This window comes from Opisthocomus hoazin, chromosome 2, assembly GCF_030867145.1.
Source record: "Opisthocomus hoazin isolate bOpiHoa1 chromosome 2, bOpiHoa1.hap1, whole genome shotgun sequence".
Lineage (NCBI taxonomy): Eukaryota > Metazoa > Chordata > Aves > Opisthocomiformes > Opisthocomidae > Opisthocomus > Opisthocomus hoazin.
The window spans coordinates 70236825-70251272 of NC_134415.1; the positions used below are offsets into that span (position 1 = coordinate 70236825).

General features: G+C 38.1%; 1 protein-coding gene across 8 annotated transcripts in view; it reads left to right on the forward strand.

Annotated features, from left to right (window-relative positions):
* The window catches only part of PTPRK (protein tyrosine phosphatase receptor type K), a 326159-nt gene that overhangs the window by 281870 nt on the left and 29841 nt on the right, over positions 1-14448 (forward strand). For 6 of the 8 annotated variants that reach the window (XM_075414077.1, XM_075414080.1, XM_075414079.1 and 3 more), the window contains exons 13-16: positions 7034-7172; positions 8284-8325; positions 10457-10486; positions 13991-14151. In XM_075414077.1, the coding sequence (XP_075270192.1) occupies positions 7034-7172; positions 8284-8325; positions 10457-10486; positions 13991-14151 (372 nt within the window). The remainder of the gene's footprint in view (positions 1-7033; positions 7173-8283; positions 8326-10456; positions 10487-13990; positions 14152-14448) is intronic. The other 2 variants (XM_075414078.1, XM_075414083.1) reach the window with 2 other exon arrangements.

A 14448-nucleotide genomic window follows, 5' to 3' on the forward strand; every position in this document is an offset into this window, starting at 1 on the left:
TTATAACAATACATATCTACACTCATGAGGGCTTAGCAATACCAGTCAGGAACCGGTCTTTTGTATACAAATGCATGTAGTATACTGCATTATTATACTGCATCCAGGTATTATTCTCATTATTGTAGGGCAAGATATGCTGTGCTAGTTTGTTTAATTAATTAAAATGCATATAAATATTTCTAAGCTGCACGTGCATCATTTAAACAGCATCCAGTAGCATAAGCTCACTGTATTTTTCTGCATTAGCTGGAAGCAGGATATGTAAGTAGGTGGTCACTCGTTTACCTGGCACCATATTTGTATGCAGAGCCATCTGTGGGACTGTCTGTGCTTAACTTCTACAGCACCTTATACAATCCCAAATCTGACTGGAGATTAGCCTGAAGCTGTATTTATTTCATTTTTGCATGTAAGCCATCCTTTGAGAGGGATCAAAAAGCTCTTTCAGAAGGAGCCATAGGGGCCCATGAAACAGTGTCTCTGTCCATGTCTGCAGCAGTGATGTTTTATGTAGTGAACAGTGGTATCTGATTTTTTTCATAAGAGGGCTTAATTTATAATATCACAAAGTTCTGGGGCCTTGAGGCCCCCCTCTGTTAGGCATAGCTGGTAGCTTCTGTAGCGCCTCCCCCTTTCCCCTGGCAAGTGACACATGTAAGCACAAAGATGGATGCACTATGTTGCAACACAAAGTGAGGCAGCAGATTTTATCTAAGCGTCACCTCACTACCCTGCTCTTCCAGGACGGGTGTGGAGAAGAGGCTGGTGGTGCCTGGCATCCCCCTTTTCACCAGCAGAGCCACTTAAACTCTTTTCCTTGGGGCAGCCATGGACCCTGGTAACCATGGTGACAGAGACGAACCTGACACTTCAAAGCATAGCTCAAGGAATCACGTTTTCAGTTCATAATCAAATACAATTTTTATTTTTAATAATGCTGCCCTACAAAGCTGTAATTTAAGAGTCCTGGAAGCAACAGCTCAGATGTGCTCAAACTATAGTGAATTTCTGCCATCTCTTCATTTCCCAGAAGCTGTACTCAAAAAAAAAAAAGCTCTTTGGAAGATGCAGAGAAGGGAGAATTTTGGGGATTCCTTTCCCAGTAAATGTATCTCTAGCTTTCAACCTGAAAAAGAAGAATCTTAAAGAGAGGCCAACAGTGTACTAAACTGACTCACATGAGTAAATCTGTAAGACCTCATGAATCGTGTGCATAGTTTGCTGGAACAGGTTGCACTTCACATCTCCCCCATCCCTGCAAAAGCACATTCAAGTGTTTTCATCAAATAGAATCATCTGAATCATCATTTTAAAGTAATTAATCTAAAAGGGGTTGCGGATCTTCTCTTTCTGAACCTGAATTTATTAATTAACTTTCAGACTTCTAAAAATTTCCTTAATTACACAATGATTATCATTCAAGCAAGGCAGAAACAAAACAAAACTGATGGAGACAGAAGAGTCTTTCTGGGCAAGTGATTAAAACACAGGGTAGTCCAATCTGAAAGAAAATATTCGTCAGAGAATCTCGCTTAGTTTCCGCAAGAGCCCTTTTCTCAGGTGGTAGACTGACATATCGCCAGAGCTGGCTGGAACTCGTTTCATTTGATGTTATCCTGATGTTACCTTGTAGAACTCATTCAGACGTCATTCCTGGTTTTAATTAAAAGTTTTTGAATGCCACATAACAAAGGTGCAGAACAGATTATCTTGAGCAGAGCTATTCTGAATATCAAGCTGTGTAGCAATAACACCAGTTTGTGAGAATTCAAATATCTGCCATAAACAGAAATTAACATTCAAAGAAAATGCATTGTAATAAAATAGCAGCTTTAATCATGCATAAAACAGAGTTCGTCCCTCGCTCACACAAAGGAAACCTAGCATAAAATGCTGTGAATGTTAAGAGAGTCAAATGGTACGCTGAGAAGGTTACGTATAAAATCTTGTTCAAAACCTCTGATTTAAAAGCTGTCTTTTAGAAGGCTGGCTGTTCTCTAAGTGGTACCATACAAGCAGCCCTGCGAAATCCTACCAGAATTTTCTGCTTGAATAATTTTCTTTGGATGAGCAAGTAGAATATCATTATCTTGATTCCAGCACCATCTCCTTAGGAAGGTATAGGTGAATAGATTTTGTGCTGAGTCTCATAAATTCTCTGACAATTTTGCAAGGCTGTGTGTAAATTCTGAACTACAGAAGGAAGGAGAAGACAGGAAAGCAATATGTGCCGTGACTGGATTCCTCATGCCACGGTATACTTTAACAATTAAGTATGAATATTATGCATACACTCAATTTTAGAAGCGGGTGTTGGATTTTTAGGTGTATTTGATTAAAAACATGATAAAATATTAGAGTAATTAAGTACTTCAAAAAACTGTGAGAATGAGATGGACTCTACCTCACTGACTGTTTAGAATTTTACTATCCCTAAGAGTGCTAGCAATTCTGGTCTAATTTAGTGCTGTTCCCAGTTGAACTTCATGCTATTGATCGTGGAAGTCAAGTGATTGAATATTATCCTTACGTATATATGAAAACAAGGAAAATTACTTCTTATAGGGTGATTATTGTTGGCAACGTGCAAAGCCAGAATCACAGGACCGAGTTATTTTCTGAACTTTGAAAATGGGACTGTGGAACATAGTAGCTGTTACTGTTCTTTAGTTCAGAAGAAAGGCGGGTGGATAAGTTGCTAACTCCAGTGTTTTCCTCCCAATCTAGCTCATAAATCTCCTGTATAGGCAGCTATGCTTATAGGGGTGCAAAATGTAGTTAACTCTGTTTCAGATCAGAAGCTCTTCTTGAAAATTTTATGCAAGATGACTTTGCACTGGTTGAAAACTGTAGGATTATCTCTTCTTAGACTTATAAGGTCAAATTTTGAAAAATATAGTAGTATGTAAGGATATTGTAAAAATTAACACTTAACTGAAGGTCTTACAGGGTAAGGCTGGCTAAAGGAATTAATAGCCAATAGAGAGTCCATTTCGTATGATCATCATTCTGTTACCACGTAAGATTCTTTTTCAAATCGATAAATTACCTATGAATTCAGTCTGCCATTCAAGATATAGGAAGGGATTGCAAGACTAGATTACTAAAGAGGGATGTTAGGAATTAGTAAAGCAGGTGGTTTTATAACTTAATTTTAGATCATTTATACCTTTTTCAGAAATCTGTAGTAGTTAACTCCAATTATAAGAATAATTTTTAACTACTGTATTCCTCCAATTTAGAGAGAACAATGTTGTGGGAGACCGTGTCAAAGGCTTACAGAAGTCAAGACAGGTGACAACCGTAGCTCTTTTCTTGTCCACTGATGTAGTCGCTCCATCATAGAAGGCCACTGGGTTGGTTAGGCAAGATTTGCCCTTGATGAAGCCTTGGTTGGTTGAGTTGCTTTGCCTGGCAAAACCAGCAGTTCAGCCCATAGAAGAGCCACTTCAGAGAAAGAAAAACCCTGACAATCTTGTAGTCTAGAGGACAGAGAGAGCAAATTGTCAGAGTAAGCAGAATTTCTCTTAGTGCTGTAGTCCTTGTGCAATCAGCAACCAGGAGCCACTGACTTGTACACAGAAGTTTGACACATAGACACAAGGTTTCTGTGGTTTTGTCCTTTGGTTGCACATGTGTAAGCTCACACCTGCTTATTACAATACACTTTGAACTATCAAAATTAAAACACACGTAATATGAATACTTTCAAATTCATAAGTTTCATTAAATGATTCTGTACTACATTCAATGGCTTCCTTACAATAAGATACTTTATTGCATCCAGTGCACATATACATAAATAATAGATTACAGTGTGATTTATGTCTATAACTGTTTTCATATTGTCCCCAAATGTAACATTTAGTCTAGAGAATGCATATATTATCTCTTGCTGGAAACATACATGTAATAATCCTGGCTTCAAGTCAAAAGCGAATTTCCTGTTGATGCCGGGGAGAGGGGAAGCACTTTGCCCATAGATTTTAGCATTTTGGATATAAGAGGCTCAGCCACTGGTTATATGCTTGCTTGGTCTGTGACTACTCAATTTTTCTCCACTAATTTAGGACTCTCTGGTACATTTCTAGTGGGCACCAGCTTTATCTCATACGCAGCATTAACGTTCATGGAATCAGTTACCGTCTCTTGCTTCAAACCCCTTAGTGTAAGGAAACCAGCATAAAAGGACAAGCAGTTGATATCCTCCTGGCTTTCCACTGTTGTTCTAAAAACTTCAACAGAGCGCTGCATTTTGAACAGTTACTCATGATCCAAATGCAGTCATTTCTTACAGAGTATGTAATAAAACACCAGTGCCTGAGTTAGGTGAAGAAGTAAACCCCTCAGTAACCATTCCTTTAGGTTTTCTGAGAAGTGTATAGTTGTCTTTCTGAGGTAACTTTTCTGAATGAAATAACATTGCGAGTGGCCAAGCAGTAATTTTAAACATGACTCTGAGAAGCACCTATATTGCAGCGTGCTCTATCAAGTAATAAGGGTCCTATCTTTCTCCAGGGAACTGAGACACAGGTGTCTTATTCTTTCCCATCTACTCACTCATCTCTCGCTAATACTCCTGTGAAAATACCGCTGTCCTGATCAAGGCTCAAAGCCGGTACTTTTGGATGTATTTTTGAGCCTTCAGCTTTTGAAGTGCATCTTCAGGTCACATCCAATCCTTGTGATTCCTGTGTTGAAATCTCTCAAAGACCTGGCCTTAAATCTCCGTCTACACAACTAAATCTCTTGCTCAAGCTTTAGTTATATTGCAGCTTGAGTAGTTCTTGCCTTTGCTAGGTCAGAGCTACCCAGCTGCACTCACGTTGTATCATGGCGATTCCCGACACAGCGCCTATCTCACTGCTGTGCGGTCCCCTCTTTACCCTTCCCACGTCCTTGCTGTTTCTCAGTCGCCCAGATAGCAAACATGAGGTTTTTTCCCGTTGGCATATAATGCCATTTATAGTTTAGCTTTGATTGGTCTTTTGACTCTACTGATTGGCCTTTTGACTCTACTGCTTATCAAATGTTCACTCGTGTTTGTCATGTCCAGCCCAGCTAACAGTGGACTAATTTTAAGCATTGAGAATCTTGAACACCACCTTCTTCTTTCAGTTCCACCTCAAAAGTGATCCCCATCATTTCCTGTGTTAGACAGCATCGTGCGTATATGTGGCATTAATTCCAGCTTGTGTGTGTGTGTGTGTTGTATATACACAGCTACATATGCACACACCGCTTACCTAATTCTGACTCTTACCCCTAGACACCTCAACAATACACACAATACAAACAAAATATATAGTATTGGGTCCATGCAGGTTATGTATGCAAGTGTGTCTGCAAGCATGTATTTACACAAAGGAGGAAGCATTTAGTATTTCTCAGCAGAGTTCAAGCTGTAGGGGAGAGAGATGATTATGATGATAAAGTCTTATGATGATGATTACATTTTATGATTAAAGCACAGCCAGATCTCTCGCTGTCTGCCTAGCTCTCGCATGGGTGTCTGGAAGAGCACGTTCTTAACTCAGAAGGTTGTTCTGAGGGTAAGTTGTTAGTAAGTGGTTCAGATACTGCTGAGATGGAGGTTACAGAAACCAGTAATAAAGAGTGATTTTAAACATCAGCGTGATCCTTCCCTCAAAAGAAAAAATGGGTTCCTGCACGTAGAACCCGAATAGAAATGGTCTGAGTAACATGGATAAAACCAGAAAGTATTAGATACCAGTTGTCCCTCGTGTTGACTACATTGGCTTTCTGAAAGACCCACGGAGAAGATTTTTGGGGGAGTGGTGGTCTTTCTCTGGTGTGGCTTCACCTTGTTTTTTTGTTCTGCTTGTTTTGGTGGTCTGTTGAGAAGCCTTCTAGTTTCAGAATAAAGAACATTTTCTGTGTATGTGGCACAATGATACCAACACCTTGTAACTACTCCACGTGCAGCTGCTGAGAGGGGGGAGAGGTTAAGTGGCATCTGCTGCATGCCGAGTGGAGAGTGAGAGAGGAAGGGTCAGAGAGAGAGCAAGCACACGTACACTGCCATGCCTGCGAGCAGGGCAAAGGCAAAGTGCTAAGCCACAGCCTTAGAAAGAGCTAGAGAACTGAAGGACCGTTTCCTATTTTACAAGTAAACACCTCATGGGATTTTATTCCTGGCTGAAACCTATTTATATTTCCCGATGTTTTTGCCACACTGAAAAACCCCATGTTCCTGATCCTTAGTATACCAGGCTGTGATGCAAACAAGGGCAGACTGAATGGCTGTGCGCTTTCATATATATTCTGTTTTCCTCTCTGCTGTAACCTGTGGCCTCAGCCCACTCAGCTGTGTTACGGAGTGGTTTCACCTCTGTGCAGAACAGCGATTTTTTTTTTTTTTTCCCCCAGGGCCTACAAACAGAAATAAAACCACTACTGACTTTAGGCTTGGCTTTGTGGATGGCCTTATTTGGCGAAACAAAATTCCCAGTAGAATGCAGATCTCAGGCCAGATGCTGTAGGGTGAATTAATATACATAGGTGGGCTGAAATTAGTGAAGGAGAGGGCTAGAGTTTAGGGTGCCAGCTGCAGCTTGGCAAAGCAAGTTTGTTTACTGTTTGTGAGTTAACGTAGTTGCACTAGTCAATGTTAAATATTCTGTATTTAGTATGCAAAAAAATAGCATTAAAGGAAGTAATGGTCATTTAGTTGATGGATTGCCTCTGCTTTGTCTTCTGCTTTGTAATACAGTAACTTGTTTGGAAATCAAGATGCATATACACTTCTGTGTACATGAAGTTATATATATTTACACACACCTGCATACACACGTATGTAGTCATATACTTCATATTGCAAATATATGGCATATAGATTAAACTTTATAGTGTGTCTACATACATCTGCATAGATGTATAAACACATGAAGCATGTATCTGTATTCTGGCTACTGTATTAAAACATACATACTTGGAAATTATCACCAATGATGATTTTCTTGTCTTTAGTGTTTACATGTTTAAGCGACTTCTTTTTTGATTCATTTAGCAGCAGCAACAGAAGAACCTGAGGTGATTCCGGATCCAGCTAAACAAACAGATCGAGTGGTGAAAATAGCAGGAATAAGTGCTGGAATTCTGGTATTCATCCTACTTCTCCTTGTTGTCATATTGATAGTCAAAAAAAGGTAAGAAAATGATCTGTGTTGATCCCTCTTTTTTTTTCTCCATATCAAACAATAACTAAATGGCCATTTTTCACAGGTCTTTGAAAAAACAGTTTCAGGACCAGTAGCTCACATGAGTTTTTGGATGAGTTCGTTGTGTTTCCTGTTGTTTTTTCTGTGATTCTTATGATGGATCTAAAGAGAGGATTTCTTTATATTTGAGATCCAATAGCTATACATTTTCTCATACTCATTTATTTCCAAGTAGTTTTAAGTTGCAGTTGGAGGAATGTACAGAATATTAAAATGTGTGGAATTGAAATTCATGGAGCCTTTTTTTTTCAAAGCAAAGAAAAAAGAATAACTAACTGCATTTTTCATGTTGTAATCATCTAATGAATTTGATTTTCTATATGCAGCTCTAATGAGTTATTTGTATTTGTATGTTATCCAACTTGCAAAATAATGTAATTTTATACCTCTATTTATGCTCTTGTAAACCTGGAGTTTTTTCTTAAAAGTCATACCACATCACTGTAAAATTATCTAGTGAGTCCTTAGTGCATGAAATTGTTTAAAAGTGTATTAATTCGAATGAATTTTAATTTTTTCAGTGCTTCCTTAGACAGTAAGCAATATCGCCATCTTCTGGCATTGTACAATGCTAACTCCGCATCCAAATGCTCCTACCTGTAGTAAATTGTGCTACCCTATTGCTCAGTCAGTTTTGAAAAGTCTTGTCTTCCCAGTAGTTGCAGCTCTTTTAACCTGGCGTGGAAGTTCATAATATGGCTCTATAAATCCATAGTTACAGCGTCGCAACCAATTCCTCTCTTTCTGTGCACCCTCTCCCTGGCGAGTCCCCTTCGCAGGGCACAAGCTGATTTCTCTTGGGTAGAACGAGACCTTTGTCTTCCAGTGGTGTGTGCATTGCATTCCCTTGCCTTTTGCAGAAGTCTTAATAAAAAGTATATTTGTAAATGTTGAAAATGTTCCTCTGAAATACAGCTTGCTGTTATTTTTAAAGATTGAGAAAAAAAATTGATTGTACCTAAGATCATTCTGTATGTTATAATTAATGGTTTGCATTAGATTTTTTTAATTTATTGCCTCTTTACAATTATCCCTGGAGATATATAACTTGGAGAAGAAACGTCTGCATTAGAAACATTAGGTATGCTTATAGTGTTCTGTGTTAGTTAGCTACATATGTGATTTTTCCCAAAAGTGCTTTTACTTTTCTCTGTTGTTTACCTCTGTGCTTGAGAATTGACATATATGCAAAAAGGTCCAACTCATCATATGCAAAAAAAGATTTACAGTCAGCCAATTTCTTTATTTACACAACTTTTGAAAAACAAACAAAAAGTTGGTTTTCAGCTTTCAGGAGGAAATCTCTTTTGAATAGTTTTATTGCAAGGTATGTGCTGGGGAGCGTTGTCTTCTCAGTGAGCGTTGCAGTGGTCCCCTTATGTTTAATAGAAGACTCTGTGTGTGTGCACGTGTGTGTGTGAGAGAGAGAGACTGTCTACCACTATATAATGTCAGTCGCTTCCAGATGGGAATGACTAGTTTTGCAGGTAACAAAAAAAAATAAGCTTAAAATTCAGTGTGTTCATTTTTCCTATCCTTTTTAACTCTTGCGTTCAGAGTCCTTTTAGGCTCATACTTTCACTGTTGAGTTGTTTGCTGAAAGTAAGTTAATCACATCCGTGACATGGTATTTTAAAACTTTCCCTTTTTCCCCCTTTTGTCCTCTGACCCCATGAAGGCAGTACCCTCTTAGGAATGATACTTGATCATCATTCTAAAGCACATAAGATTTCCGAACTCCTATACTATTTTGTATTCAAAATAGGCGAGAAATTAACCTGTTTAATGAATCTTTAATGTCTGGCAATTTTTCATCATGATAGATTAATTGGTTGTCTATTACGTATGTTATAGGTGTGCCATTCCCTTCCCCCTGCTTAGGGAAAGTGGGCAGGGTTTTTTTAATAGCAGCTTTAGTCAAGGTCTCTCTTACAAAAAGCATAGAAAACCTTTCTATACCTGAGTTAATTCAGTCCATCTAGTGAGTGAGGGCAATTCACATAATGAAGCCAGGAACAGCTGTAAAAACCCTGACACATTCACACATACATAAACACTCTTCACTTAGTTGTGGTGGGACTGAAAACCGATCCGTCTGAATCATCTGCTGTAGTGTACCTACTCAGTGATCCATTATGTAGTATCCCTTTTGGTACCTGAGTTGACCGCAGCTCATTACACGGAAAAGTCAATAAAACAATGGTGTCTGCATTTTCATTGATTTATTAAGTCATATGCACAGCCGTCGCTATCTCAATCTGATTAAATGCAGCATTACATTTTATTGAAAAATGGAGTTCTAAGCAGTTTTGTTCACGAGCTTGAGATGTCTTAGGCTTTGCCTGATCATTTTGTACAAATTGGTTTGAAGTTTTCCCGAATGAAGCTCTTAACAGTTTTACTGGAGTAATCAAACCAGCTAAGAAAAGGGATACTGCATCTTTAACAAGCAATGCCATTTTTATTTTCGAAGTCATCGTTGGACTATTTCCAAATGTCCTTCATTTCCTTCCATTTGTTTACCTTCCATATTTTTAATGCTTAGCATGACTACATCAGCATTTCCGATTGTAAGAGTTTAAAATAGAAAGCATATGTTTGCATTCAGGAAATGTGTGGTATATATGTCAGTACACGCATACCTGCTGTAAACGTGCGTTCTTTCAGATGTGTGTACTCATATAGCTACATATAGTACGCATACAAACATATATGTATACACCTGTGTACCGATAAAGATGTTAAAATGAATCACCTGAAATTTGTTTTCTGATTCAATGTATTTATTAATGCAATCCTTAGTTTATGTAACTGAAAAGTAAAAGGCATATTTATTGCACAAGATTTGTACACAGCTGTTCATTTGTCATGGCATCTAAGTGGTAATCATTATATATGCTGAACTGCATGTTGAAAATACACAATCCATTTAATTTTCAAATGTTTTGGCAATAAATGAAATCTCAGCATGTCATTTTCTCAAGTGATCTTTCTAAAAACCAAATCATTTTTATATGCTAGTGTATTTTTTTTTAATTGCATGGCAAAGTAAGGCTAGTTTGTGCATGAGCAAGTTGAAATGCTAACCAAAGAAACATGAGTTTTTCAATTTTTTTTAAACGCACATTTCTCTGCTTTATTGAATGTGACAGAGTCACGCTTTTCATTCACCATTGCTTCTCTTTTTCCACTGTCTGTGATTTGCTTGCCAGGAGGAGCTACTATTCTTACTCCTACTATCTGTAAGTAGAATACGGGTGACTTACTATTTTACATGTTTAAAAGATGCAGTATCCCTTTTTAAAAAAGAAAAACAGTCTCTGTAATTTTTGTAAAGTTTTATTGACAGTTACCTTTCTTTATGCTCAGGCTTGAAAAATTGCTTGTATCGTTGTTTCTGTTATCCTTACCCTGTGCTTTTTTTAAAGGGATATTGTATTTCTAACTGTGTATTGAGACTTTTGCTTTTTGCTACAGTTCTTCCCATAACTATCATTTTAGTCTATTGTAATCATAATTTAATTTGCATTATGATTCACAGCGACACATCACACGAAGGAAAAAATCTCCTTTCCCATCTCCTAGCTAAAGAACCGTGCTTGTAAATCACAAATTGTTCTTTCTTAGCAGATCAGTTACCAGGAGGGATCCTGTGCACCACTTTTCCCACGCAGATCGTAGGCATTGTCAGATGTTTATAAATAGGTCTCCACCTACCAGTGGCAGAGCAACACGTCTGCCTCTGCAGTACCGACCTTCTTTGGGTTTTTTTTTTACAGAAATATTTTTTGTGGAGTGGTCTGCACCTGTTACTTGTAAGGTGCTTTGAGTACACATTTTAAAGTGTAGATCTTACTTTATGACATTGGTTTGCATAAATTTTTGCTTCATTGAGGCAAAATTGACTTTTTTTTTTTAATACGTATTGACCAAATGAGTTTCTGTGAGGGCTGCAGCAATTTTGGCTGTGATTGAGCAAAGCTGTTACACACGTTCTTAATTTTAAGTAAATGCATAAAGCCCTTGACTTCAGAGGGGATCTAAGAATGCTCTCCAGTGCTTTGATGAACCAGTGGTGTCTGATAGTGGTGCTCTTCCACATTTTTAAGCAGATTAGTTGACTTCTTTAAACAAACTTTAAAGTAAAAAAAAAAAAAAGCTAAGCTGGCTTAGCTAACTGCCATTCTCCGGTTTATTGTGACAAATTATAATTTCCTTGTTAAATAACAATTGCTTTGGCTCGAGATAATTAACTGCACAGTTTCATCATATGATGGAGCACTTTCCCCCTCCAGCTCCCACTGAAACACCCACCTGAGCAAGTTCACCCAACTGGATCCTTTAGCAGATAATAAGAATCATTTACACTTTCTGTCAGCCTCAAGTACTTTAACCTAACGATTTGCTAAACTCTCCTGAAGCATAGATTGCATGTGCCTTTAACCTAGCGAGGGAAGGAATGGAAGGAAAAAAGGAAAGGAAAAAGAAGTCAAACCCCGAGGGAGCCAGGAGCTGTTGAACAATAAAGCTGTCCTCCCCTTTCCCGGCAGCTTTGGGTTGCGGTGCTACAACACAATGGGCCTTTTTAGGAGTTGAAGCGGAGCATAAGAATTAGAAAGTAACTGCTGTAATAAGCTAAAACTTGAAAGCCTTAATAGCCGTTGATTTATTTAGCGTAGCTAGCAAGTTTTGTTACAAAGTGATGCTTCAAAGAAGGGCTTAATACAGTCGGGAGATGAGATGTAATAGTCTTCTTGTTCCATTTCTGAGGTGGCGTTAGAAAAAGGCAATCTTCGCTGTATAGAGACTATCTGAAAGGCCTTGGAACTTAAAAAATCAGTCTGTACTAGAAATGCCAGTTTTGTGCAAGCTTTAGTAGTATTGGAAACCAGTTATAAAGCTCAAGCAGTTTCACTTCTGGAAGTTCTGATGGTCTTCGTTTGTTTGACCAGAGTATCATTTAAACCAGCTTTTCTTAAGTAAATAGGAATGTGTGGAGTAAATGTATAATATTAAGCATTTCAGGGGGGATATCCAACTGGCAATGTTTTTTTTAATTTTCACTGAACACTTAATACACACAGAATCCTCATGTTCACCACAAGGGTTTGATGAAAAAATGATAGGTTTAGAGACTCCTTTTGGGATTTTTATAGCAAGGGGGTTATTGAGTAGTAATTTTTCAACTGGTCTACCTGTAAATGGGGAAAAGAAGGGGGGGGGGGGGGGGGGGGAGTGTACAAAATAAGGAGATGAGTCCGATCGGTGAAAGAATCGTTGTTATTCTCAGGATTGCTTTGTCAAAATATATCTTACTTTGTGGCCCCTTATTGTGTACCAAGCCTATTAACTTAAGAAAGATCCTCTAACATTTTCTTAAATATGCCAAACCGTGAAGTGTTCCCTGCCCTGAAGAGTGGTGTAGGTCCTTTCTGGTGGATGCTCCCAGGACGTAACAAGTAAACTGATGGATAATTTACACTACTATTCCTTTTGTCTACTGTTAGAGTGTGGCACGGAGTAGTATAAGTTATCAGAGAACAGAGGAAGAGCAAGCAGTCCTTCTAGTCAGAGAAATGTAAGATGAACACTGTCTAAACAGTTAACAGGATAGATGGTGATATTTTATGCAGAAAAAGCCTATGAAGCTAAGCTAACATAATATTTTAAAGAACTCGGTATTTTCAGCAATGATTGTGTGTCTCCCACATGGTGTCAGATTTATCCAAATAAGCAGGTTGGCTATCTATTACACTGCAGTCACTGCTTCAGATGAAAACAGGGAGATCTCAGAACAGTCTAATGTATGTGACAGGTTCCTGCAGAACCAAAGTGCGCTTCATGCTGCTCTGCATACTTCCTACTGCTGGAGATGTATGCTTTAATAGTAGACTTTAAGTGATAATTAAAATATATTGTCTGCTACCGTCTGACTTCTGGAGACTGAAAAATCACTTCCAGTTCTTCATCAAAAGGAAAGAACCGAGAGATATTTCTGAAGTGTGCACTGTAAGGGCATTGGCTGTTAGTTTGAGGGGTTCAGTTGTACAGATTAGGTTGCTGTTTAACTGTGATACATTCAGAGGTAAGACTGTTAATGTCAAAATTTACGATGTTCCCGAACTGCATGAGAGGATAGAGTGGTGAAGAACCAAAGTTCACTGTCAGGAACAAAGTGTGGTATCATGTTGTGTCTTGTGTACTCAATGGGAAGAATGACTTTTAACATAAAAGGTAATATGAATCCATATCAAATAATTATGTTTCTTTTGTTATTTTGTAGGTTTTTTGACTAACAAAGTAATTTAGAAGGTTAAATGATTTCTTCCTAACAAGGCAAGCAAGGGGAATGAATTATCCATTTATAAAATCAAAACATAGATTTAAATGGAGTTGGTTGATAAAATTGCATGCACAGATGCTTCTTATTTATCATTTCAGTTAAAATGTAATTATATTCTCTGATTTGTTTATATTAGTGTAATTACTCCGCAGGAAAAAAAAAAATATTACCAGAGTACAGAAGTTAGCACTTCCATTACAGCATTTGTTTGTGTAGAGAAAACACACGGTCATGACTCTTTCATAGCAGGGTGCATAGTTTTATCAATTTCACGCTGGAAAATTTGTACACAGGAAAATCAGCCAAACTTTTCAGTCACTCAGGGTTATAAATAACGATTACTATAGACATCAATGTTCATCAAATATTAAGGTGGTTTGGGTTTTTTGTTTTGGCTGGGCAGCAAACTTGCGAAGAAGCGCAAGGATGCCATGGGGACCACCCGCCAGGAGATGACACACATGGTGAATGCGATGGATAGGAGTTACGCTGACCAGAGCACCCTGCATGCAGAGGATCCCCTTTCAATTACATTTATGGACTCTCATAACTTCAGCCCCAGATGTAAGTACAACAGTGACAGATACTCTGGAGTGTGGGTGAATATAGAAACACGGAAAACAATTTTAAAGGAAAATTGTTGTAAGCTCCAGGTTTACTAGGAACACTGGTGAACCCTAAGTAGGGCTGTTCGTATGTTATCCTTAGTGATATGTGGCCAGTTAATTAAATATTTACATGTACTTTCAGTATGCATTTATACTTGTTCTAGAATATCTCGATTAAAATCTGAAATCGAGTTTTACCTTATGAGGATATTTAATACCAACATGTTAAATATTACTGGGTAACACCATGTCT